The sequence below is a fragment of the Caretta caretta genome, chromosome 21 (genome assembly GCF_965140235.1).
Source record: "Caretta caretta isolate rCarCar2 chromosome 21, rCarCar1.hap1, whole genome shotgun sequence".
Taxonomy (NCBI): domain Eukaryota; kingdom Metazoa; phylum Chordata; order Testudines; family Cheloniidae; genus Caretta; species Caretta caretta.
In genome coordinates, this window is record NC_134226.1 from 15,718,805 (window position 1) to 15,740,453 (window position 21,649).

The 21,649-nt window shown below is 60.1% G+C and overlaps 1 protein-coding gene across 9 annotated transcripts in view; it reads left to right on the plus strand.

The window, feature by feature from the left end:
- NAV1 (neuron navigator 1) overlaps window positions 1–19,267 on the plus strand; it is a 308,029-nt gene extending 288,762 nt beyond the window's left edge. For all 9 annotated transcript variants that reach the window (XM_048827106.2, XM_048827108.2, XM_048827103.2 and 6 more), the window contains 13 exons: window positions 957–1,153; window positions 1,698–1,863; window positions 2,271–2,445; window positions 2,938–3,029; window positions 3,160–3,255; window positions 3,926–4,085; window positions 4,556–4,791; window positions 5,634–5,788; window positions 6,703–6,774; window positions 7,354–7,550; window positions 9,083–9,201; window positions 9,592–9,789; window positions 10,892–19,267. In XM_048827106.2, coding sequence (XP_048683063.2) covers window positions 957–1,153; window positions 1,698–1,863; window positions 2,271–2,445; window positions 2,938–3,029; window positions 3,160–3,255; window positions 3,926–4,085; window positions 4,556–4,791; window positions 5,634–5,788; window positions 6,703–6,774; window positions 7,354–7,550; window positions 9,083–9,201; window positions 9,592–9,789; window positions 10,892–10,987 — 1,959 coding nt within the window. In that variant the 3' untranslated portion in view covers window positions 10,988–19,267. The remainder of the gene's footprint in view (window positions 1–956; window positions 1,154–1,697; window positions 1,864–2,270; window positions 2,446–2,937; window positions 3,030–3,159; window positions 3,256–3,925; window positions 4,086–4,555; window positions 4,792–5,633; window positions 5,789–6,702; window positions 6,775–7,353; window positions 7,551–9,082; window positions 9,202–9,591; window positions 9,790–10,891) is intronic.
- The last annotated feature ends 2,382 nt before the right edge of the window (window positions 19,268–21,649 follow it).

Sequence of the window (21,649 nt, forward strand, 5' to 3'; positions counted from 1 at the left end):
GGGACCTGCCCATGGGGGTGGGGGTTCCTGGCTGTCCTCCGTCAGCACTGGAGGGCTCATTCAGGGAGGCCGTTTCTCCTTCCCAGGAGGGCTGGGCTGACCCGGGGCCCAGCGGAATGCCGATAGGCCTGGAACTTACACAGCTGGGTCCCTCCGACTGTGCTGAAGCCCCCAGGGTTACGGCTTTGTCCCACGCTGCCCTCTGCCAACAGCCCCACGGAGGGGCATGGGGCACCTAGACCCAGATCATCACAGCTGTTCAGTCTGCTAACTCCCACTGATTTTAGTGGGTCTGGGATTTGAAGATCTGGGGCCTAAGCATTGGGCAGCAAGTGGGGGCAGGGGTATGAACAGCAACAGGGATGGAGGTCGGAGGGTAGGGGCACTCAGACATGCAGGGACCCCATGGCATCCCCACTTCGGTCTGGAGGGACTCCGATGTTCACAATTGGCCCCTTCCTTTTTGGTAGTATCCCTCTCCCCTGTGGATGGCTGAGTAGCCGCAGGCAGGATGTAAGAGGCTCTGACCCCTGGCTGGGGCTGGGTGATGTGCAAGGTCGACCAGCTCTTTCCTTCTACCCAGGCAAGGGGATGCACCAGACATCCCGGTCGGTCTCCCCCAGGGCCGGCTCCTCTGACAGGATGCTGCTCTCGCAAGCAGGGAGGGGGGGACACACAGGGCGCGTGCATTCGTGATCATGGAAGATCCGCCCACCCTCCTGTGGGGTGCCCCTGCGGGGCCAGTGCAGCAGCGGAAGGGCTGGGGGAGATGGAATCTCCCGGGAGGAACCCAAGATAAAGCTCTCCCTGCCGAGCGACCCTGGAGTTTGTCGCCTGCTGGCCAGAGCCGGGGTCAGGATGGAAGATGGCTGGAGCCAGCGGGGGAAGTGTCTGGTGTCACAGCTGGGGTGATCTGTGGTTTAACCTTTTCTGGACATCCTCCTTGTCTTCTGCAGCTCCGGAGCTCGTTCAACAAGGCCTTCAGCATCAAGAAGGGACCGAAGTCGGCCTCCTCCTACTCGGACATCGAGGAAATCGCCACCCCCGACTCCTCAGCCCCGTCCTCTCCCAAGCTGCAGCACGGCTCCACTGAGACTGCCTCGCCTTCCATCAAGTCCTCCAACTCCTCCTCCGTGGGCATCGACGCCACTGAGTAAGGGCAGCCCTTGCCCTGCAGCTGGCCCGGGGCTATGCACGGGGCCAGATCCCCCGCTGGTGTGACCCAGTGACACTGCATGGATTCCAGCTGGGAGCCTGGCCCATAGACTTGGATTCCCGTGCCAGCTGCTCAGGCCCCAGGCCACGGTGTGGGGCACCCAGCCCCTTCTCCCTTCCTGGGTGCAGCATGTCTGGCACCCAGCATGGACCCCTGGCCTGGTGCATTCATTGTCCTCAGCACGGCTGCTCTGGCGAGATCACTGTGGATGGGGGTGGACGAGGCAGCTTGGCTGGCATGTTTGCGTCCCTAGCCCTCGCTGGTCCTGCTGCCGCGTGGGCACAGGAAGGCACTGGGGCATCGGCTGGGCCCTGTGACCCTCCCCCACCTCCCATCCGGCTGCTGCTCAGCCTCCTCTGAAAGCATTGCTCAGACCCGACGGTGGCCTCTGGGTGGAACTCGGGGTCACACCTCGCTTCAGCACCCCCTAGCAGAGCACGTTGTGACCGGCCACCCTATGGGTGTCTTTTTCCCGGCGCAGGCTCTTCCAGGCCAACGAGGAGGAGGAAGAGCCGGAGAAGAAGGAGGTGTCGGAACTGCGCTCGGAGCTGTGGGAGAAGGAGATGAAACTGACCGACATCCGGCTGGAGGCTCTGAACTCAGCCCACCAGCTGGACCAGCTCCGTGAGACCATGCACAACATGCAGGTGAGGGCCCCGTCCTTGCGCGGGGAGCCACGGACCCACCGCAGAGTGGGCCTGGCTCACCGACCCTGGGCCACTCCCCTGGCCTGCCTCTCCCAGCCATTTCCAGCCCTCTCCCTGGTGGGGCCAGACACCACCCCTGCTCTCCTCTGGGGGCGTGCGCTTTGAGCACATGGTCCAGCCCGTAGCCTTTGATGATGGTGGGGCTGCACTCTGTCCAGTAGCACCCCAGGTCTCGTGGCATTGGGGGTCAGTGGCTCCACGGCACGGGAGAGGGGGTGGGCTGAGAGCCCTGCCGGACCAGCCCAGGGTCTGTTTTCCTTGTGCTGGGAGTGCTCAGGGAGCTGGAGGGTTCCTGATCTGGGTCCATGGCCACGGGCTCTGCTCTGTAACCCCTGCCTTCTCCACAGCTGGAGGTGGATCTCTTGAAGGCCGAGAACGATCGGCTCAAGGTGGTCCCAGGGCCTTCGTCAGTGCCGGGCTCCATCCCCGGGCACATCAGGAGCACGTCTGCCTCCTCGTCCCCACGGCGCTCACTGGGCCTTGCCCTCGCTCAGTCCTTCAGCCCCGGCTTGGCAGATACAGGTACCAGGGAGAGCGGGATGCATCAGGGATGGGACCTCTGTGCAGCGAGTGTGCACCGCTGACCACAGGACAGAGCAGCAACCCGCTCCTGGGCAGGGGTCTGGCTGCCTCTCTACCACGGGCTCTGCTGCAGGCTGGGGTCAGCCTGGGCCCCACAGAGCCTGGAGGAGCCACACAGTGGATGCAGGGGCAGGCGCAGGCCAGATATGCAGGGAAATCCTGACCCCTGGCAGCTCCAAAGGAGCTGGGAACCTCCTGCCATTTGTGCCAGATCCAAGGGTCCACCCCAGCCTGCTGCTGGGCGCCAGGGAGCTGGGGCAAGGGGCCTGAGCCCTCCTCGTTGCAGACACTGGGAGCCATAGCAGGCTATGGGTCAGGCCCTGGCTTGCAGGAGCTGCGTCAGTCACGAGGGCTGTCAGGGGATGGCTGTCGCCTGCTGGGGAGTGTGGCTTCCAGCAGCGAGCGGGGCTGACTCTGCTGCTCCCTCCCCAGACCTGTCGCCGATGGACGCCGTGGGGGCCCAGAAGGATGAGGTGACGCTGCGGATAGTAGTGCGCATGCCGCCCCAGCACATCATCAAAGGGGTAAGGACCCCGGGGGCGCAGCCGGGCCAGGGCAAGCACACAACCCAGTTGGGGCACGTGGACGGCTCGCAGCGGGGCGTGCCAGCTGGGACGTCCCAGCCATGCTCATGCCTTTGCCTTCGGCTTTCAGGATTTAAAGCAGCAGGAATTCTTCCTGGGCTGCAGCAAGGTGAGCGGGAAGGTGGATTGGAAGACGCTGGATGAAGCCGTCTGCCAGGTGTTCAAGGTACAGATGCTAACAAACTCCCAGGGATCTGGGGTGCTAGGGAACTGGGCTTTGAGCCCTGCCCTGGTTCGGAGCGGGGCACGGCTCTGCTCTCGCTGCTCTTAGCCAGAAAAGAGGGGAGACACTTGGCTAAGGGGCCTTTAAATGCCCACGCTGGATGGGTGGAAGCAGGGAGAAGGGGAGCCAATCTCGGCAGGTGTTGGCCCTTTGCATGCATCACCTCCCGTGGGGATTCCAAGATGTCCGGCCCAGAAGGGATGGTTCTGCCCGTCCAGTCAGCATGGACCTCGCTCTCGAGTGGCATTCTCAGCCGATGTTGCAAGGCGCCCTCCCTGGCCCTGCTGGTGCCCCAGCTCCTCCGTGTCTCCTAGCTAAGCCCTGGCCAGTGGCACCCAGCTTATTGCGAGAGCTGCATGAGGCCAGGACAGGCCCGCCAGCAGCCCTGCGCCTCATTCCCCTTGGTGGGACCTGTCCAGGGCCCGACGGGGAGTCTCCCGCTGGCCTGGTGCGGTCTCCTAGTGCTGCGGGGGGGCACCAGCGGGAGGAAGCATGTCTGGCTGGGCTGGGGAGGAGCGCAGGGCTGGGATGGCGGGGGGCGGTGGGTCAGGATTGACGGGCACCAGCCAGGAGCCAGGGAAGCTAAGCACCAGCACTGCCCCTCTCTGCCCAGGACTACGTCGCCAAGATGGACCCCGCCTCCACGCTGGGGCTGAGCACCGAGTCCGTCCACGGCTACAGCATCAGCCACGTGAAGAGGGTCCTGGACACGGAACCCCCGGAGCTGCCCCCCTGCCGGAGGGGCGTGACCAGCATCGCTGTGGTGCTCAAAGGCCAGTACTGGGCTGGGAGAGCCGGCACCCCCTGGAGACAGGGTCTGGCGTTAGCCCTGTGGGGCACAGTTTCTCCAGTGCTTCCCACCCCCTCAGCTTCAGGGGCCACGGCTAAGGATCTGGGGAAAGGAGGAAGGCACTGGGCTGGGGCACTGGGCCCCATCTCCTCCCCCACCGCCTTCCTCCAGTAGCAGGCCCTGCCATTACCGTGGGTCGGGCACAAGAAGCCAGGTGGAGGAGGGCTGGCCTGGCCCACATCAGGGCTGCTTCCAGCGTGGACGGGAGGCAGCTAGGGGATCTGCCAGGGGAAGGGGGCCCTGCAGGCTCTGCCCTGAAGGGGAGGGGGCCCTGGAGTCTCACTCAGGCAGCCCCCTCCCCCCCAGTTCTTGGGGGGCAGAGTCCAGCTCAGGTGGAGCTGGGGGTGGGCCCCAGCGCGAGGGGTCGCTCTAACGCCCCCTGCCCCCCGACAGGCCTGAAGGAGAAGTGCGTGGACAGCCTGGTGTTCGAGACCCTCATCCCCAAGCCCATGATGCAGCACTACATCGGCCTCCTGCTCAAACACCGCCGCCTCATCCTCTCGGGGCCCAGCGGCACGGGCAAGACCTACCTGACCAACCGGCTGGCCGAGTACCTGGTGGAGCGCTCGGGCCGGGAGGCCACCGAGGGCATCGTCAACACCTTCAACATGCACCAGCAGTCGTGCAAGGTGAAGGGCTCCGTGAGGGCTGGCTGGGACCCGGATCCCCCTCCTCACTAACCCCAGGAGAGCCTGGGAGCTCCAGACACTGCCGTCCCCGCCCCGGGATCCCCCCCCCAGCTCGGCCGGTGCCCCCCAGTCCCGACACGCAGCCCCCTGCCGTCCCAGCCCTGGGATCTGCCCCCCAGCTCAGCCGGTGCCCCCCAGTCCCGATCCACAGCCCTTTGCTGTCCCAGCCCTGGGCTGCCCCCCAGTCCCGACCCGCAGCCCCCCGCCGTCCCAGCCCCGGGATCCCCCCCCCAGCTCGGCCGGTGCCCCCCAGTCCCGACCCGCAGCCCCCCGCCGTCCCAGCCCCGGGATCCCCCCCCCCCAGCTCGGCCGGTGCCCCCCAGTCCCGAACCGCAGCCCCCTGCCGTCCCCGCCCCAGGATTCCCCCCAGCTCGGCCGGTGCCCCCCAGTCCCGACCCGCAGCCCCCTGCCGTCCCTGCCCCGGGATCCCCCCCAGCTCGGCCGGTGCCCCCCAGTCCCGACCCACAGCCCTTTGCTGTCCCAGCCCTGGGCTCCCCCCCAGCTCTGCCATTGCCCCTCAGTCCTGACCCACAGCCCTTTGCCGTCCCAGCCCCGGGATCCCCCCCAAGTTCTTCCGGTGCCCCACAGTCCCGACCCACAGCCCTTTGCTGTCCCAGCCCCGGGATCCCCCGCAGCCCTGCCGGTGCCCCTCAATCCCAACCCGGAGCCCCCCACTGTCCCCGCCCTGGGCTCCCCGCACACTGCTCTGTTGACACCTCGTGCTGCAGAAACCCCTCGCTCCCTGCTGTGGGGGGTGGTTCAGTGCCGCCGTTCCATTCCAGGACCTACAGCTGTACCTCTCCAACCTGGCCAATCAGATCGACCGGGAGACCGGCATCGGGGACGTGCCATTGGTCATCCTCCTCGATGACCTCAGCGAGGCCTGCTCCATCAGCGAGCTTGTCAATGGCGCGCTCACCTGCAAATACCACAAATGGTAAGGTAGCCCCGCCCCCTGCATGCAGGCCCCGCCCCCTGCTTGGTGCCCACCAATGGCGTCCAAGTCTCGGACCCTGCTGCGCCCCCGGGTAGCGCCCTGTGCCCAGCACCTGGCACTGCTCCGGCAGGGATGGGGCTGTTCGACTCCACCACCAGCCGCAGCTCCCTGGGGATCGACAGCCCCTGGGCCCCCCAGCCCCCCTCCCTAACCCCCACACCCCTCGCTCTGTGGTGAGAGCCCAGCCCTGCTTTCACTGGGGACACAGGGGGGGAATGGAGCATCGGGATCCCAGCCTGCCCATCGTTGGGGGACAACACTTATGCTCCATGGTTGCAGACCCCCCTTGGCGCTTCCCTTGGTCTCTGGCCAGCCCCACCCCCTTGGACTCCACCCCGTACATTAGGCCGGCTGCCCCATGACATGGGGCTGGGCCGGGGGGGGCTCCCTGCGCCCTCCCAGGTGCACCAGCTGTGGGTCCCCTTGGCCTGGCCCCTCTCCCTCTCTCCGCAGAAGCCTGGGGGACAGCAGTGAGGCCCAAGTAGCTCCCCTAGCACAGGGCCATGGCACTCCCAGAGCCCCCAGCTGTAATCCTGAGAGCGCAGCCCAGAAGGATCTGAGCTGGGGAGCCCCCTGCCCGGGCCAGAGGACGAGCCCAGGGCCAGCATCCCACCAGAGTCCCCTGGGGGGGTCTCCTGGGTGGTGGGGAGGAGGCTGGGAACTGTTTTCTGGGTCTCTCTCCCACAAGATGGGGGGCAGCAGGCCAATCTCTCCTCCTGCCTGAAGGGGGAGACAGTGGGATTGCTGCCCCTTCCTCTCCCCCATGCCAGCCCCAGTGGGTGGTGATATTAACCCCAAAGCAGGGGGCAGCTGTGCAGAGTTTCATGGGGCCCTGTCTGTCTGTCTCTCCCCAGCCCCTACATCATCGGGACGACTAACCAGCCCGTGAAGATGAGCCCGAACCATGGCCTGCACCTCAGCTTCAGGTACCGGGGACCTCAGGGCCTGTGGGGGGCAGAGCCACCCTGTGGGTGCCTGCATGGCAGCTGGTCCCTCCTCCGCTGTCTGTCCTGGAGGCCCAGGCTGAGCAGGGCCCTGGGCCTGACCCCTCCATCACCTGAGGATGCTGCTTCTGTGCCTGCCCAGCCTGGATCGAGGGGCTCCCACGCTGTGGGGGAGCCATGACCTGTTGGGGATGTGGCCCAGGCCCGGTCCTGCTCCTGCTGGCCAGGGAAACCGATCTCCCCAGCAACCCCAGTGGGAGGCTCTGGAGAGCCTGCGAGGCGTGCGTTGGGAGGCAGCCTTTCCGGAGCCTTTCGGGTGGGCACTGCTGGGGTTGTAGCGTATGACAGGGCTCCAGGGGGTACAGCGCCCTGAGGGGTGCAGGGGGCCCTGGGGCTGCTGCTTGGGGGTACAGTGCGCTGGGGACGCTGGAGCTGATACCAGGGGTATGGTGCCCGGGGGGGATGCTGGGGCCGGGGCCCCGGGGAGCGTGGGGGGCAAGGTGGCAGTGGGGGTGATCGTTCTGTCCAGACGTGCAGCGCCGAGCCCTCCCTGTCCCCCAGGCTGCTGACTTTCTCGAACAACGTGGAGCCGGCCAACGGCTTCTTGGTCCGCTACCTGCGCCGGAAGCTGCTCGAGTCGGACAGCGACATCAACGCCAACAGGGTGGAGCTGCTGCGGGTCCTGGACTGGGTGCCCAAGCTCTGGTACCACCTGCACACCTTCCTGGAGAAGCACAGCACCTCGGACTTCCTCATCGGTGAGTGGGGTGGGAGCCAGCAGGGCCGGGGCGGAGACAGGCCGTGGAGCAGCCCAGGGACTGGCTCTGCAGCTCCCCCAGCTGGCAGTTTCTCTGCCACTGGCCTTCCCGCGGGGGGGGGAGCCTGCAGGAGCGGGCAGAGCTAAACGCTTTGCCCCTTCTAGGCAACGATCAGCTTCCATTGGCTTCCTACTGAGTCTTTGGCAAACCCACCACTGACCCGAAAACGAGCCAAAGCCAGCCCCCTGCACTCGCCCGAGTCGTTGGCCAGGGTCCCGCAGCACAGCAGGAAGTCCCGCCTTCAGAAGGCGGGACTTCTGAGAGTCACACGGCCGAGTCAGAAGGCAGGAGCTCCGTCTGTCCGTCGTCCGTCCGTCCCCCCCCCCGGTGAGGTGGGTAGGGCTTTGGAGTCCAGCTAGGCTGAGTGCTAAGGTAGTGCTGACACCTGGTTTTTTTGGACTTCCAGGCTGGTTTTCCCTTGGAAATTGCCTTTTCCTCCCCAAAACAAACATTTTTGGCAAAAGTGTTTAATTTTTGACCTTTACTTGGCCGGTGACGTTTCATATGGAATTTTCCATCGAGATTGTCACCAAAACCCAGTATTAAAATTACCATCAACTGAAACCAAGTGTCTGGGGTGACCGAAGGTCCCAAGGGCCATTTTTCAATCAGGATTTTGATAAACATCTGGATTAAAAAAACCCCACAAGTGCTGGGAAATACGTCCGAGCTCTGGGAAAGCAGCTCCCTTTCGATCCCGGCACAATCCAGCCACTCTTGGCGGGCGGGGGTGGGGGGGTTATTTTTGGCCTGTTTCCCCCAGCTCCACTCAGGAGCTTTCACTCTGTTATACAGCCAGCCTGCCAGGGTGCTTCCTGCAGAGGGGGGTCTGGTCCCCGGCCCCGGGTCCCTAATAGCCTCTCCTCCACCAGTGTGCCATCCCAGAGGTGGCTGCATTTCAGTGCACGTCTGTCTGGTTTGTAAAGCCCTTAGGGTGTAAGATCCAAATTCCGGGGGGATGTTTTGAGGGAGCCGCTGCCCAGCAGTACCAGAGAGCATTCCCAGTGCCGCCGTCCTGCTCCGTCCCCCATAGCCCCCGCCCCAGAGATAGCTGTGGCAAACAGCTTGGGGTGGTTACATCCACTGCAGCCTTTGCAGGGGACAAATTGGCCACTTGGCCGGGGCGCTCAGCTCCAGGCGAGGGTCAGAAGCAACCTCTGCCCAGGTGCCAACATCGTGTTTTCCATCACAGCTGGGCTGGGGCTGGGGCTGGGATCACGGTCCAAGTCCTTGTTGGGAGCGCGGCCTCCTCTGGGGAGGGGACAGGTGTTCCGGGTTGAGAACCAACTAAGGGACAGGGTTGAGGCACCTTTTGGGATCATGGTTCCCTTGTGCTTGTGCAGGCTGGGAGGAGCCGTGACCTGGTAGCCAAGGCTGGGGCGGTGCACGGCAGGTCCTAGAGGCCAAGGCGGATGCGGGGGCTTGTGTCTGCTCGGCTCACTGGCCTCTCCTTGTCCCCTCCCCTCCTGCAGGCCCCTGCTTCTTCCTGTCCTGTCCCATCGGGATTGAGGATTTCCGGACCTGGTTCATCGACCTGTGGAATAACTCCATCATCCCCTACCTGCAGGAGGGGGCGAAGGACGGGATCAAGGTACCCCGCCGAAATCTCTGAACTGACCCAGGGCTCTAACACCCCCGCCCTCATGCGGGGCATCCGATCAGAGGAATGGCCCTGAGCTGCCCTGCCCCACAGCCAGGAGAATGACCCTCAACAGAGCTGGCAGGAGATGAGAAGGACTGGGCAGGGAGCTGCGGGGCGGGATTGAGGGTCACCAGCGGAGCTGGGTGTTAGAAGGTTGCCCAGTCTCTGCCTGCGCTAACCCTGACCTTCCAGGCCTTCCCTGTCCTGAGCCCCACTCTCTGTCAGTGGGACTGAGCTGCAACGGCCTCCGTGCGGGAGTTGGGCCCACGTTGCAGTGAGCATTGAGTCTTGCACCCCTTCCCCACTGTTCCTTCACCCAGTCTCTGTCCCCCCTTTCAGGTCCATGGCCAGAAGGCAGCCTGGGAAGACCCCGTGGAGTGGGTCCGGGACACCCTGCCCTGGCCGTCAGCACAGCAGGACCAATCGAAGCTGTACCACCTGCCCCCACCCACCGTGGGGCCCCACACCACAGCCTCCCCCCCAGAGGAGCGGACTGTCAAAGACACCACGCCCAGCTCCATGGACTCCGACCCCCTGGTATGGGCCGCTTCCAGTAGGGGGTGCAAGCAGGCATGTGGGGGATCAGAGCCCACAAGATACGGGGGGGGGGGGGTCACAGAGGCAGCGGGGGCAGGGCAGTGTGTGTTGGGGTGGGGGGTCACGGGGGCAGGGCAGTGTGTGTTGGGGTGGGGGGTCACGGGGGCAGGGCAGTGTGTGTCTGGGTGGGGAGGTCACAGAGGCAGCGGGGGCAGGGCAGTGTGTAGTAATGGCTGGGTAGAGGGTCCTGGAGGGGAAGCGGGTTACAATGGGGAGGGTTGGTGGGGGAGGATGGGCATCCTCCCCAGGTGACTGTCTGTATACTGTCACAGAGGGCCACCACCCCCACCCCAAGGGGTGTCTCAGTCCCAGAGACAGATTCCATTGAGCACGCTATTGATAGCAGGGCCGCTCCGTAAAACGGGTGCTGCGGGGAACAAGCCGAAACGCATGGCAGATGGGGGGGCCCAGTAGAAGCAGGCTGGTATCTGGCATGGTCTGCAAACAGGCATCCCTCGTAAGCCCTGCAATGCACAATACACACACCATCAGACCAAGAGAGAAGCGTCTGTTACCCCCTGCCAGGAAAGAACCCACCCGCCTAGCACCACTCCTGGGCTGACCGGCCTTACCTTCCGACCGTAATTTTCAGTGTAGACACGTAACTTCTTCGGTCTTCGCCTTACTCATATTTTGCAACGCTTACGAGGAGCAGCAGACTACTGGCTCTCAGTAGTGACTTCACGTTGCCACCCTTTGGTGAACTAATATGTGTCAACTTGACCCAGGGGATCCCTATGAACATCTGTGTACCCCTGTGCCGGTTGGCACCGAGAGGTCCCTGGGTCACACAGAGCTCCAGCTGAAGGATGGGAACGTGGAGTGGGGACTCTGCAGGTCAGGAATGGGGGGCCTCTGGGAGAGCTGGGGCAGAAGTGGAGTAGCCATGGGGCAGGATTGGCGGGCCATCCGCAGAGCTGGACTGGACTGGCTGACAGTCAAGGGCGAGGGGAACTGTGGGTCAGGTGTGGGGGGCTCTGGCTGTGCCCCGCTGCGGACGCGCCTGGCTGAGCTGCTCTCAGTGCCCTTGCTTCCTGCGCAGATGGCCATGTTGCTGAAGCTCCAGGAAGCAGCCAACTACATAGAGTCTCCAGACCGAGAGACCCTGGTGGATCCCAACCTGCAGCCGACGCCGTGAGGCCGCACCGCACCGGAGAGGGGAGCTCGCCGCCCTCGGCTGCCAGCGTCCCCGCCAACTGGTTTTGCTTTTTGTTTGGTCTCCTGGGGGTGCGCGGCCAGGGCTGGAAAGCGGCAGGGACGCGGGGCTCTGGCACGTCCCCTTGGGGCATGGGGGCAGCGGGGCTCGGCCCACGAGAGAGCGCAAGGCACCCGCCTCCCAGCCTGACTGGCGGTAGGAGAATCCTGGTTTCTCTTCTTGGTTTTTCTGTCTCTGTCGCAAACTCCTGGGGTCTGGGGGCCAAATGCAGCCAACGCAGAGTCCCCGGCACCCACGGGCAGGCCCCTGCGTGGGGCGGGGACCCCGCGGAACCCCTCCCAGGGTGCAGCTCGGGGGCAGGGAGGAGCATGCAGCCCCAGAACAAGAGGATTTTTTTTTTAACGAAACAATCTGTGGGGCAAAGAGAAGAACAAATCCCTGATGGAAGTGTCCGAGTCGTGCTGCCAGGGACTTGCCGGGCACCGGGTTTCGCTGTCTCCCGCACCAGCCGCCCCACAAACTCCAGTGCAAGCGAAGGCCTGGGAGAAGGAGGTGGACTCTCAGCTCTGTCTTTGTACATCCCTTATTTAATCTGCATGACCGTCATTTAAACCAGGACTTCCCAATAAACCCTGCTTTGGTTATATTCTTTCCCCCCGCCCCCCCCCCACCCTCCTATTTGATTTGGACAGAGTTCAGCTCTTCCTTTGTTCCTCTTTGGGTCTGGTTCTTTTCTTCCCATTGCTGCGGCCCGAGGAGGAGCGGGCAGCCTTGCGTTGAGTCAATTCCTTGTTTTCATTTCCGTTTGACTCATTTATTTTTGTAGCTGTCGGTTTCTTCTCGGTGATGAACCTGGTGCTGACTGGATGCTCTCCAGTAACTGATTCCCCCCTCGCAGCTCCTGGCAGGCTCAGCGTGGCTTCAGTCGGCAGCACGATGCTCACAAAGAAGCACAACTGGCTGGGGGGGTTCCTCTCCTCACCCCCCACTTTGTGACACCCATCTTCTATAAGCACAAGATGCCCGTAGCTGGGAGCCAGGCCCTGGCAGGGGGAGCTGAGGGACGGGGGAGCTGAGGGACAGGGTCGCTGCAGCCCCTGGCAACTCAAGTGCGAGGGAGTAGCCAGAGATGGTGACAATCTCCCACCAAGCCAGCAGAGCTGGTAGCGTCAGTCCCCCATGACCGTTCTCGCCTGGCTAGGGTAGAGGGTGACGGGATACTGAGGCGAGGGGGCTGGCAGAGGAGGCCCTGCCTGTGCCATGTCTCCATGTGTGGTTAGCGCAGGCAGAGATCTCACTTCACGTCTCCATGTCCAGCACAGAGATCTCAGTAGCCCTTAGGAGACATCTAGACAAGGGGCAGGCAGCAGATGGGCCTCCCTCCTCCATGCATGGCAGTGGAGGAACGAGTGAAAGAGCCCCCTTCGACTCCCCCAGCCAACACCCTTGGAAAGCCCTTCCTTGTTTCCCTCAGGCTCCAGGACAGGCTGGGAGCGTTGGCTTAGACCCATCCATGGGGTGGGTTCAGTACCGCTGGTGGTGCAGTGCATTGCAGGGGTCTCTCGTCTCAGCATCATCCCGCATCTGTCATCAATAGCTTTCTGGACATCAGAAGGCCATGAAATAGCCCGAGATAGCATCTCTAGCCATTCAGGCCAGAGGGAACCGTTCTCATCTCTGCTCAGCACTTACCTAGCACAGACTAGAGGACTCCCTCTTCCCCCCCCCCCCCCCCACTTGTTGCATCCAGCTCTCAGCTTGTGTGTGATGGCTTAGAAGGAGACACCCAGTCTTGATTTAAAGGCTCCAAGGTCTGGAGAACGTACCCTGGCCCTAGGTGACCCTGGGACTTGCTGATGTGCAGACACATCCTCTATGTAACTACGCCCCCAGGGCCATTCATATACTCAGCCCAGGAGCCCAGTAACTCCTGGCCCGAGGGATAACCTTAGCCCAGCGGGTGCTGTTTCCTAGCAATCGAGACAGACTAGCACCTCGGGTTGAGTCTCCGGCAAGCAGCCTGGGGGCTTGCTTGGAATTCAGCCTGAGCCACTCAAGCTGAGCCGCAGGCGAAGGCATGTCCCTTCCCTCGCCCAGAACCACACAGGGAGCAGAAGCCCCCATCTGGGAAGCTGCCCCGCCTCGTGCTGCGGACTGAATCTGCGCTGCTGTCCCTGCAAGCTGTGAAGATCCGAGCCAAGACCTGCAAAAGAAATATGCAACTGCACAGCCAGAAGAGGTGGCTGTGGAAGGGGGGAACCATGGTGCTGCAATGCTGCCTTATTATCTCTGGTGCGGGGGCTGACAGAGCAGCCCGGAGTGTATGAGGCAAGGGCACGTGTTGGCCAAAGCATTGGGTACGTGACTGGGCCCCAGCCCAGGAGCGCCAAACTGAGTCAATGTGTGTGACCAGGGGAAGGGAGGGTGGGCATGTTTAACCCCACTTCTCTGCTGGTGCCTGCGGTGCTCCTGTCCTGCCTAAATGTTCCACTGATGGACGTTCAGGGACTGCCAAGGCCTGCACCGCTCCCCGGCGAGCAGGGAGGAAAGCTGAACTGGGAGCTCGGTCCTAGCCCCACCGCACTCCCTGCTGTGGAGTGCTGGGCTCTGGCTAGCTCTCACCCCAGCTCCCCATGGGCTGGGCTAGATCAATCCCTGTCCGGCTCCATGACTTGGGGGGGGTGCCTGCTGCTAACAGAGATGCATCCTTGGCCTCTGCCCACTGTGCTCAGGTTTGACGTCGTTCCTAGCCGTGAGCCGGGTCTCGTGAGTGTCCGTAACCAGGCAGTTCTGGATCAGGTCTCTCAGCCTCCAGGAGACTGTTGGAGCCCAGGACCCTGCTTACGCTTCTGGGGGTCCAGAGACCCTCACCCAGGGATTCCTGCTGCTGGCCAAAGCTCATGGTTGGGATCAAGCAGATCATGTAGAAAGTCACCCAGTCATGATTTCAAGGCTCCAAGTGACAGAAAATCCACCCCGTCCCTATGTGACCGTGTACATGACCTACAAATACATCCTCTAGGCAAACTCCTGGCCCTATCGCGGTCCATCTGGTGCCACCCACAGCCAGAGCTGCTGCACCAGCCTTGTCTCTTGACAGGTCTAATCCCATGGGCCAGCCCTGCCCAGCTGCCTCCACTGTCCCATGCAGATTGTGGCCTGTGCTGGGGAGGTGGCTATGGGTTTGCGCTGGTGAACAATGCACAAGTGGAGGAGAGCAGTCGCTCCGCTCTCCCCATCCTGCAGGCTGTTGTGTTGAATTCACCCTGATGGGGTGATGGAGGGTGGAGGTGTGGGGTAGGGAAACCAGTGCCTAGTGCTGGTGGTTACTGGAGCCCCTGTGGATCTGGCCAGATGCAGCAGCCTGGCATCTTGGTGGGGAGGGCAGGGCAGTGGGTTCCTGGCTCAATGGGCAGCCCCGCAGCGGGGAGCAAGGGCGAACTTCGGTGCTGCTGGCGGTTGGCCGCGCGCAGTAACGTGTCACAGGCAGAGTGCAATCAGCTGCCGTGCCTTCGGCCTGGAAGGGCAGATGCAACCGTGTCCACGGTTCTGAAAAGGGCTCTGGCCCTACTGCCCTGCCTTCCCAAAGGGTGTCTCTGGCAGGAGGCAGGTGCTACTATCTTTCCGGTTTGCTTTTGCTCGGAGATGACACAAAACAACACCCGACCTGCCTTTCTCAGTCGCATGCTATCTCCGGGTGCAGGGCTTGGGCAGTCTGGCACACGGCGCCCGCTGGGTATGGCCAAGGCCTGTGCACAGAATCTCTCTGTCCCTAATGCTCTCCGGGGGCTTAAAACCAACCCAAGAGGCCTTTCGATGTAAGGAAAATCTGGGCTGGTGCAATTCCCCGCCCCCCACCAGACGCCATGTGTGTAGGCGCGGGGGGCGTTCCTATTGAAATCTGTGACCCTCCCAAGGGCAGACCCTTGGACCGGTGCTGCCAGGGATTTGCAGCAGTGTTGTGTGCAAATCTAAGGTGCTTGCTTCACTCCCTGTGTTTGTGATCGTGGACACGTACACCCTGTCAATGTAACCCAATATGTGGGGGTTGCATGCACAACCCTGGGAACTCTGGGGGCTGAAGGGATAGGTTTGGCTGTAGCAGAAGGTTCCATTGGCTGGTTTAATGTGCACAATCCCCCTGGTGATTGTCTTGGGCGCTGGTTTTTGATACTCTTGGCTATGAGCTTTACCTCACCCGGGTCCCCTGATGTTAGGGGCCAGCCCCTCGACCGATGGAAATCGGTCCAGCCGCATTGGAGCATTGCTACGGCACTTTGCGCCAGCCAAGGGTCCAGTGGCAGGGGTGAAGCGACACGGGCACAGATGATGTCCGTGGCTCTTAACCATGGTGGTAGAATCAGTGTGGACAGAGATGGGGAAAGGCCTGGGGTGTCTCATCTAGTCTGTCCTGCAGGCCCTGTGCTCCAGAGTTTTGTTCCGTGATCTTAAATGACTCAAGCAATGGCCTAGCCACCTCTGCCCCAGGGCGACCGTTCCACACTGATCCCTCTTGCTGCTGAGAAATTTGCTGTTGCTCAAAGCTCCCACAGTCCCAACCCACATGATTCCCCCTCTTCCGTGGGCTCAGCGCCTTTCCAGGAGTCTCAGACAATTGGAAGGGCCTCGCTGTGTCTTCGCCACCACTTAACAAAGCTATTAATACTGGGTTCTCTTCATTCTTCCCCTGCTGTTCATCTCTCCCACTCCATTCTCACCGGGGTTGCTCTTCTCTCAATCCCCTTGCTTTGCTATTAACACTGACGTTATAGGAGCAGCCAGAGAGCCATTCGGGACTGGGGCTTGAGGCACTTGTATAAACTCTCAGCAAGACCGAGGTCAAGAGCTTCAAAGATATTTCGGTGCCTGACTCCCATTGGTTTCTGGGCCATGGTTGAAGAAAAATTGTTGGCATCTTTCTGCCTAATGCAGAACCCAAGATCCAACCACCCCACCCCACCCCCCCAACCACACACGTTTGGATTCAGAGCTGGAGGAGCTGCACTGGGCAGCTGGGCCCTGTCTCACAGGGAGGTGCCGTATTCTGGGCCCAGGCTGCCCCGTGTCGGGACGTAGATGCCGCTCTGACCCGGCGTGCTTTCCGGTGTTTGGCAGCACAGGTGGCTGGGTAATTAAATCCCCCCTGGAATCCAGTGACCCCCCCCCCCGAGGTTTCTTTTACACTCTTTCAACGAGGAGTCCGGTGGCACCTTAAAGACTAACAGATTTATTTGAGCATAAGCTTCCCTGGGTAAAAACCCCACTTCTTCACATGCATGGTTTTTACCCATGAAAGCTTCTGCTCAAATAAATCTGTCAGTCTTTAAGGTGCCACCGGACTCCTCCTTGTTTTTGTGGGTACAGACTAACACGGCTCCCCCCTGATATTTTACACTCTTTGTGGCTTCTGTTTTGGAGACCTGGGTTTGAAGGCGCTCAGCAGCTGTCACTCTTGGGGGGGGGGGGGGGGGGACACCTGCCTAGGCCAAGACTCTCCCAGGTGCGTAGGCACCTCGTCCCCATTTCATTTCAGTGGGCATGAGGCACTTGAATCCCTTTTGAGGATCGGGGCCCTAGCCCTTAATTTCTTGCCCAACCGCACACAGTATTTCACCCTCCTCACTGTGGCCAGGCGTCCCTGTCAGTGCACCAGCGCTGGGTTGGGTATGGCCCAGTTGGGTGGCAGGGACCTAGCCGCATTCTGTAGGGTTTGAATCAACCCTTGGCACCTAGCGCTGGCATCCAGCTTTGTGCCAGCCAGCAGGTGGCACGTTCCCATTCCTGGCGAGGAAGGAAGAGCCAAGAGGTAGCGTATTAAACCAGCCAAGCCACCAAGCAGCAGCTGCATGGCACGGGCAGCTTCTCTGCCAATGCGTCTCTACGGGATAAGCCCTGGTCCTTGTCTGTCCGCTCTCTGTCCGTATGAGCCGGGTGCTTTGCACAGTGATTTACCTGCCGCACGCTGGACTCAACACTGGGGTTTTCTCTCGTTTGCCTTTTCTGTTCACTCTGTAGGATAAGGACACGCTGTAAATAGCACTGTACCCGGAGGCCCCGAGTGAGTTGGACGGGGCCCGGCCCCGCCTGTCTGTCCCTTTTTGTACTATGTGTGAATAACTGTGCTGTGCCGACTCATGTTTCTGATTGTATGAGACACCTGCCCAGCAATCGCTATAGGGCAGTAGCAAGGCCGGGGCGGGGGGACACGAGCCCTGCCCCATCAGACTGGGACTGCCCCCCACCTGCCCCCTTGCATGGGCTGCAGGAACAGCGGTGCTAGAGGGGGCAACACAGGGGACAGGAGGGCTTCAGGGGCCTGATGCTGAGAGCTCGTGGGGAGAGAGGTCCATTTCTGACAGGCTACGGGTGGGTGTTTAAAAGGAGCCTAAGGGTATGAGACTCCAGCTCCCCTTCAACTGCATCTGGGTGCCTCACTCCCAGAGACTCTTGGCTGTTGCCCGTAGTCCAGCTCCGTCCCTAGGAGCAGCCCTTGTCCATCCACCATGGAGCTTTCCAGGCCATCGCTAGGAAGTGGCCAGGTGCTAGGGACAGGCTGAGGGTTGTGGGTGGAATAAAGACCCACCCAGAGTTGGAACCAACTGTTTCCTCTGCCCCTGCCTCCCCCGCAAGCTATGGTTTCCATTCCAAATTCAAGTTAGGCTCCCCTGCCTTCCCCCCACCCCTGCCAGGCACCCCATAATCAAGGGAGCTCAGCGCTCAATGTAGCGAGAGCAATGGCTTGCTGTCCACTCACGCCTGCTGGGCAAGGCCCGAAGGCCCGAGCTGACCCTCTCGAGGGAGGATTTTAAAGAAACAGGCTCAAGTCCTCACTTTTACCGGGAGGAGAGGGGGTTGACTTTAATGGCATTACTCCTGATTTACACCAGAGTGAGCGAGAGGGGAATCGGGCCCAGCGGGGTTACTCCTGAAATACAATGGGGTGGGTGAGAGGGGAACTGGGCCCGCAGGGCTATGGTATATAAGACTAGCCTCAGCAAGGAACGATGCCAGGTTGGAGATGCCAAAGTGCTAATTACATTTTACTGGCCAGCTCCTCAGCCGGTGCAGGTCAGCAGACGTGGACTTCAGTGGAGCGCTGCTCATTTACACCAGCTGAGGATCTGGCCCTGCATATGGGCGCAGCAGGGGAGAGAGGACACCCGGGAGAGCAAACACACCCCAGGGCATGATGCTCCAGCCCTGCAGAGAGGGGGTCAGTGCTGGCTGCCTCCTTTAGCCTGCAGGGGACAGAGCGGTGGGAATGTGGGGCCAGCCTTTGACGCTGTCCTAACTTCAGCCCCTGCTTTGCAAAAAACAATATGAGGGGGGGAGATTGTGGGAATTCCACCCATCAGTCCATGAGGAAGCCAAAGGGAGAGGGTGGCTGGTTCCTCCAGGCATTGATACCCAGGGCATTGATGCCCGCGGAAGGCCGGAGTGAAGCTGTTGGGAAAGCTGACAATTGCACTAATTCATCCAACCATTGGCCAACCTGACCTCCCTTCCCCCCTCCCCTGCCAAAGACATTGATTAACCTTTCCTTCTGCTCTCCCCCCTGTGAGCCCGAGCCTGGGCTGCACTACATCCGGGGCTGAATTTAGGATTCCTCCAAAGTCTTGTGTCTCCTTGGCCCATTAGCGACTGCTGACGGGTGGCCTAAACCTTACGAGGTTAGCTTTTTTCTATTAAAAACAAACAAACCTTTTTTTTATTGAATTAAAAAAAACAACCCTGAAATGGATGAATTCCTGTTTTAGATGAGCTGTGTAATTGCTGAGGTTCTGTGTTTCTGAACTGCATGGTATTCCTGCGGAGGGGGTTTTATAGCACTTTTTAAATTTCTCTTAAGATTTTGGTCCAAATTTCTACTGCTCTCTCTCTCTCTCTCCTGTCTTTCTTTGCTTTCCCCTTTCCTTCTTGAAGAGATTCTTTGTAGACTTGCTCCATTTTATACCTGATGTAGACATGACAAAAAACCGCAAGTCAGACATTGTACATAGCTGCGGAAACAATCATGGGACACCAACACGAGCTGGACTGTTTCCAAGATGAATCGTTTTTACTTAAGTTTAAAAATTTGAAGAAGAAGAAGACAAAGCCAGAAATAGGCTTTTAAAATAATAATAATAATAAAGACATAGAGCAAAATACAACCTGCCACCAACTCATCTCTTGCTGCCCCAGCCGGTCACACCAAAGGGCATGTCTCCTCTGGGGTCATCTGTCTAACACCTTGGAAGTTCAATAAATTTATCTCCTGTACTGTCTGTCTCTTGGTCCTATTTATCCCGGGGGCCCTGCTTCTAAGCCCCGCCCCACCCCACCCCTTGATCTAGAAGGTGGATTCTGACTCCCTCGGTAATTACTGTCCTATTGTAATGGGGAAGGGAATTAGGCCAGCGAGCACTGCCCTGTACTGCATAGAATGAGAGCTATTCATCAAGCTGGGAGGCATAAACAGGAATCTCGAGTCGGAGCAGGGAGGTTATTTTATCTCTGTATTTGGCACTGGTGCGACCGCTGCTGGGATCCTGTGGCCAGTTCTGGTGCCCACAATTCAAGAAGGAGGTTGATAAATTGGAGAGGGGTCAGAGAAGAGCCCTGGGAATGATTGGAAAACCTGCCTGAGAATGATAGATTGAATTGATTTAGTAAACAAACAAAGGTTAAGGGGTGACTTGATTACAGGCTATATCTACAGGGTGAACAAATGTTTAATCATGGGCTCTTCAGTCTAGCAGAGGAAGGTCTAACATGATCCAATGGCTGGAAGTTAAAACTAGACAAATTCAGACTGGAAATAAGGTGTCATTTTTGTAACGGAGTAATTAAGCCCTGGAACAATTTGCCAAGGGTTGTGGTGGATTGTGTACCACTGACAATTTTTAAATCAAGATGGGACGTTTGTCTAAAAGATCTGCTCTGGGAATGATTGTGGGGCCACTCTCCAGCCTGTGTTATGAAGGAGGTCAGACTAGATCAGTGGTTCTCAACCCATTTGTCATTGTGGGCTCACCAAGCGTTCCCTGGGCCGCAGGTTGAAGCTAGCAGCACTGCTGTAGGGATAAAGGCCACGCTTGGCAATATCCCCTGACAGCCTATTTTTTAATATTCGCCATTTCCACTCCTGTTTGTGTCCATTGGTGTATTTTTCCACCAGAGGAGGGTGTGTATGTGAATGGAAGTAGAGCTACGTGACCAGCTGACTGCTCTTTTGGGGGCTAGGTTGCCCCCCGTGGCTAAAGGCAGCCACCGGAGTTATAAGCCCCAGCACTGCTCAGGCTAAGGGAGATTCCCCATGCGTTCCACCCCCCGTGTCCTGGGTTTGAATCCTACCAGTGAGCCAGGAAAGCCGTGATCTGTGGCCTACATGATGATGCGTGGTCATGGCTCATTCCTGCGCTTGGTGCTGCAGGGTGCTGCAAGGGGCACTCTGGAGGCAGACACTGGTAATTGCTTTTGGTTCAATTCTGCAGCTGTTCGTCCAGTCATGTGACACATGCCTTACGGGCTCTTCCAAAATGGTGTTGGGTAAGCCCAAGAGCCCATATGATCAACTTGGCCCACCCTTGCTTAATGACTGGGATGCCACCATTGATTGCGCTCATGTAGAGCCGCCTGTATCTAGGTACCCTTTCCTCTGAGGCCCTCAAAGCCCCTTGCAAACATTCATAGTGCCGGCCACCCTGTCCCAGAGGCAGGTAAACAGCCCTGTGAAACCCCACGTACCCAGGAACCTTTGCACGTGATCTGGCTGAACAGTCGGTCGGATTCTATTGCTTCCAAGCTCGGAGCTCAGTGAGAATGCAGCCCAGGATGGTGTTAACCAGGGAGAGCTCAGCTGCCTCCACGCGCCTCTTGGTGTGCCACACAGGAGTCTCATCATGCATGGTCGTTTGCAGCCCTCCCATTGGGAATCTCGGTTTCCAAGGGGGTTGGGAGACAGGGTTTCCAGCCCCGCTGGGTGTGTTCGTGCTCTCTGGCCGAGCAGGCCAAGCACCACCACCAACAGCCCTCCAGGAAGGAGCAAATTACTGCCCTATTCATTAGGTAACTAACCCAGCCAGCTCTGTCCTGCTGTCAGTGACTGTGGAGATCTCACCCCGAGCTACACGCTGACTTTGGTTTCTCACCAGTCAGTATTCATCTCTTCGGGCAATACATTTTGGATTCGTACAGAAATCAATCTCTGCTCCTTTGCTGCACGGGGAGAGAGGAAACGTGCCAAGATCAAGCGCCCACAGAGATGGTGGCAGACCGATGGGACTTACCATTGTAGCCAATGAAAACAGCAGGGGAAAGTAGGAAGCAGGAATGGAGTTCCTCAAATTCCAGTTGAGCCAGGACAACAAAAGTGAAAAGTGCTCCCAGGTGAGCAGAATCTGAGCATTATCACAGAATCATGGAAGATCAGGGTTGGAAGGGACCTCAGGAGGTATCTAGTCCAACCCCCTGCTCAAAGCAGGACCAACACTCCCCCCTGCAGCAGCCCTGCCCCACGTTCAGCAGAGGCACACTCAGGGTGCGTCTACACTGCAGTTGGAAGTGTGAGTCCAGTCCCTGAACTGCCTGTGGCCGGTCCCATGATCACAAGCAGTCCCCGCCCGGCATGCAAACAGCGGCGAGCCCCACCCTCAGTGCGTG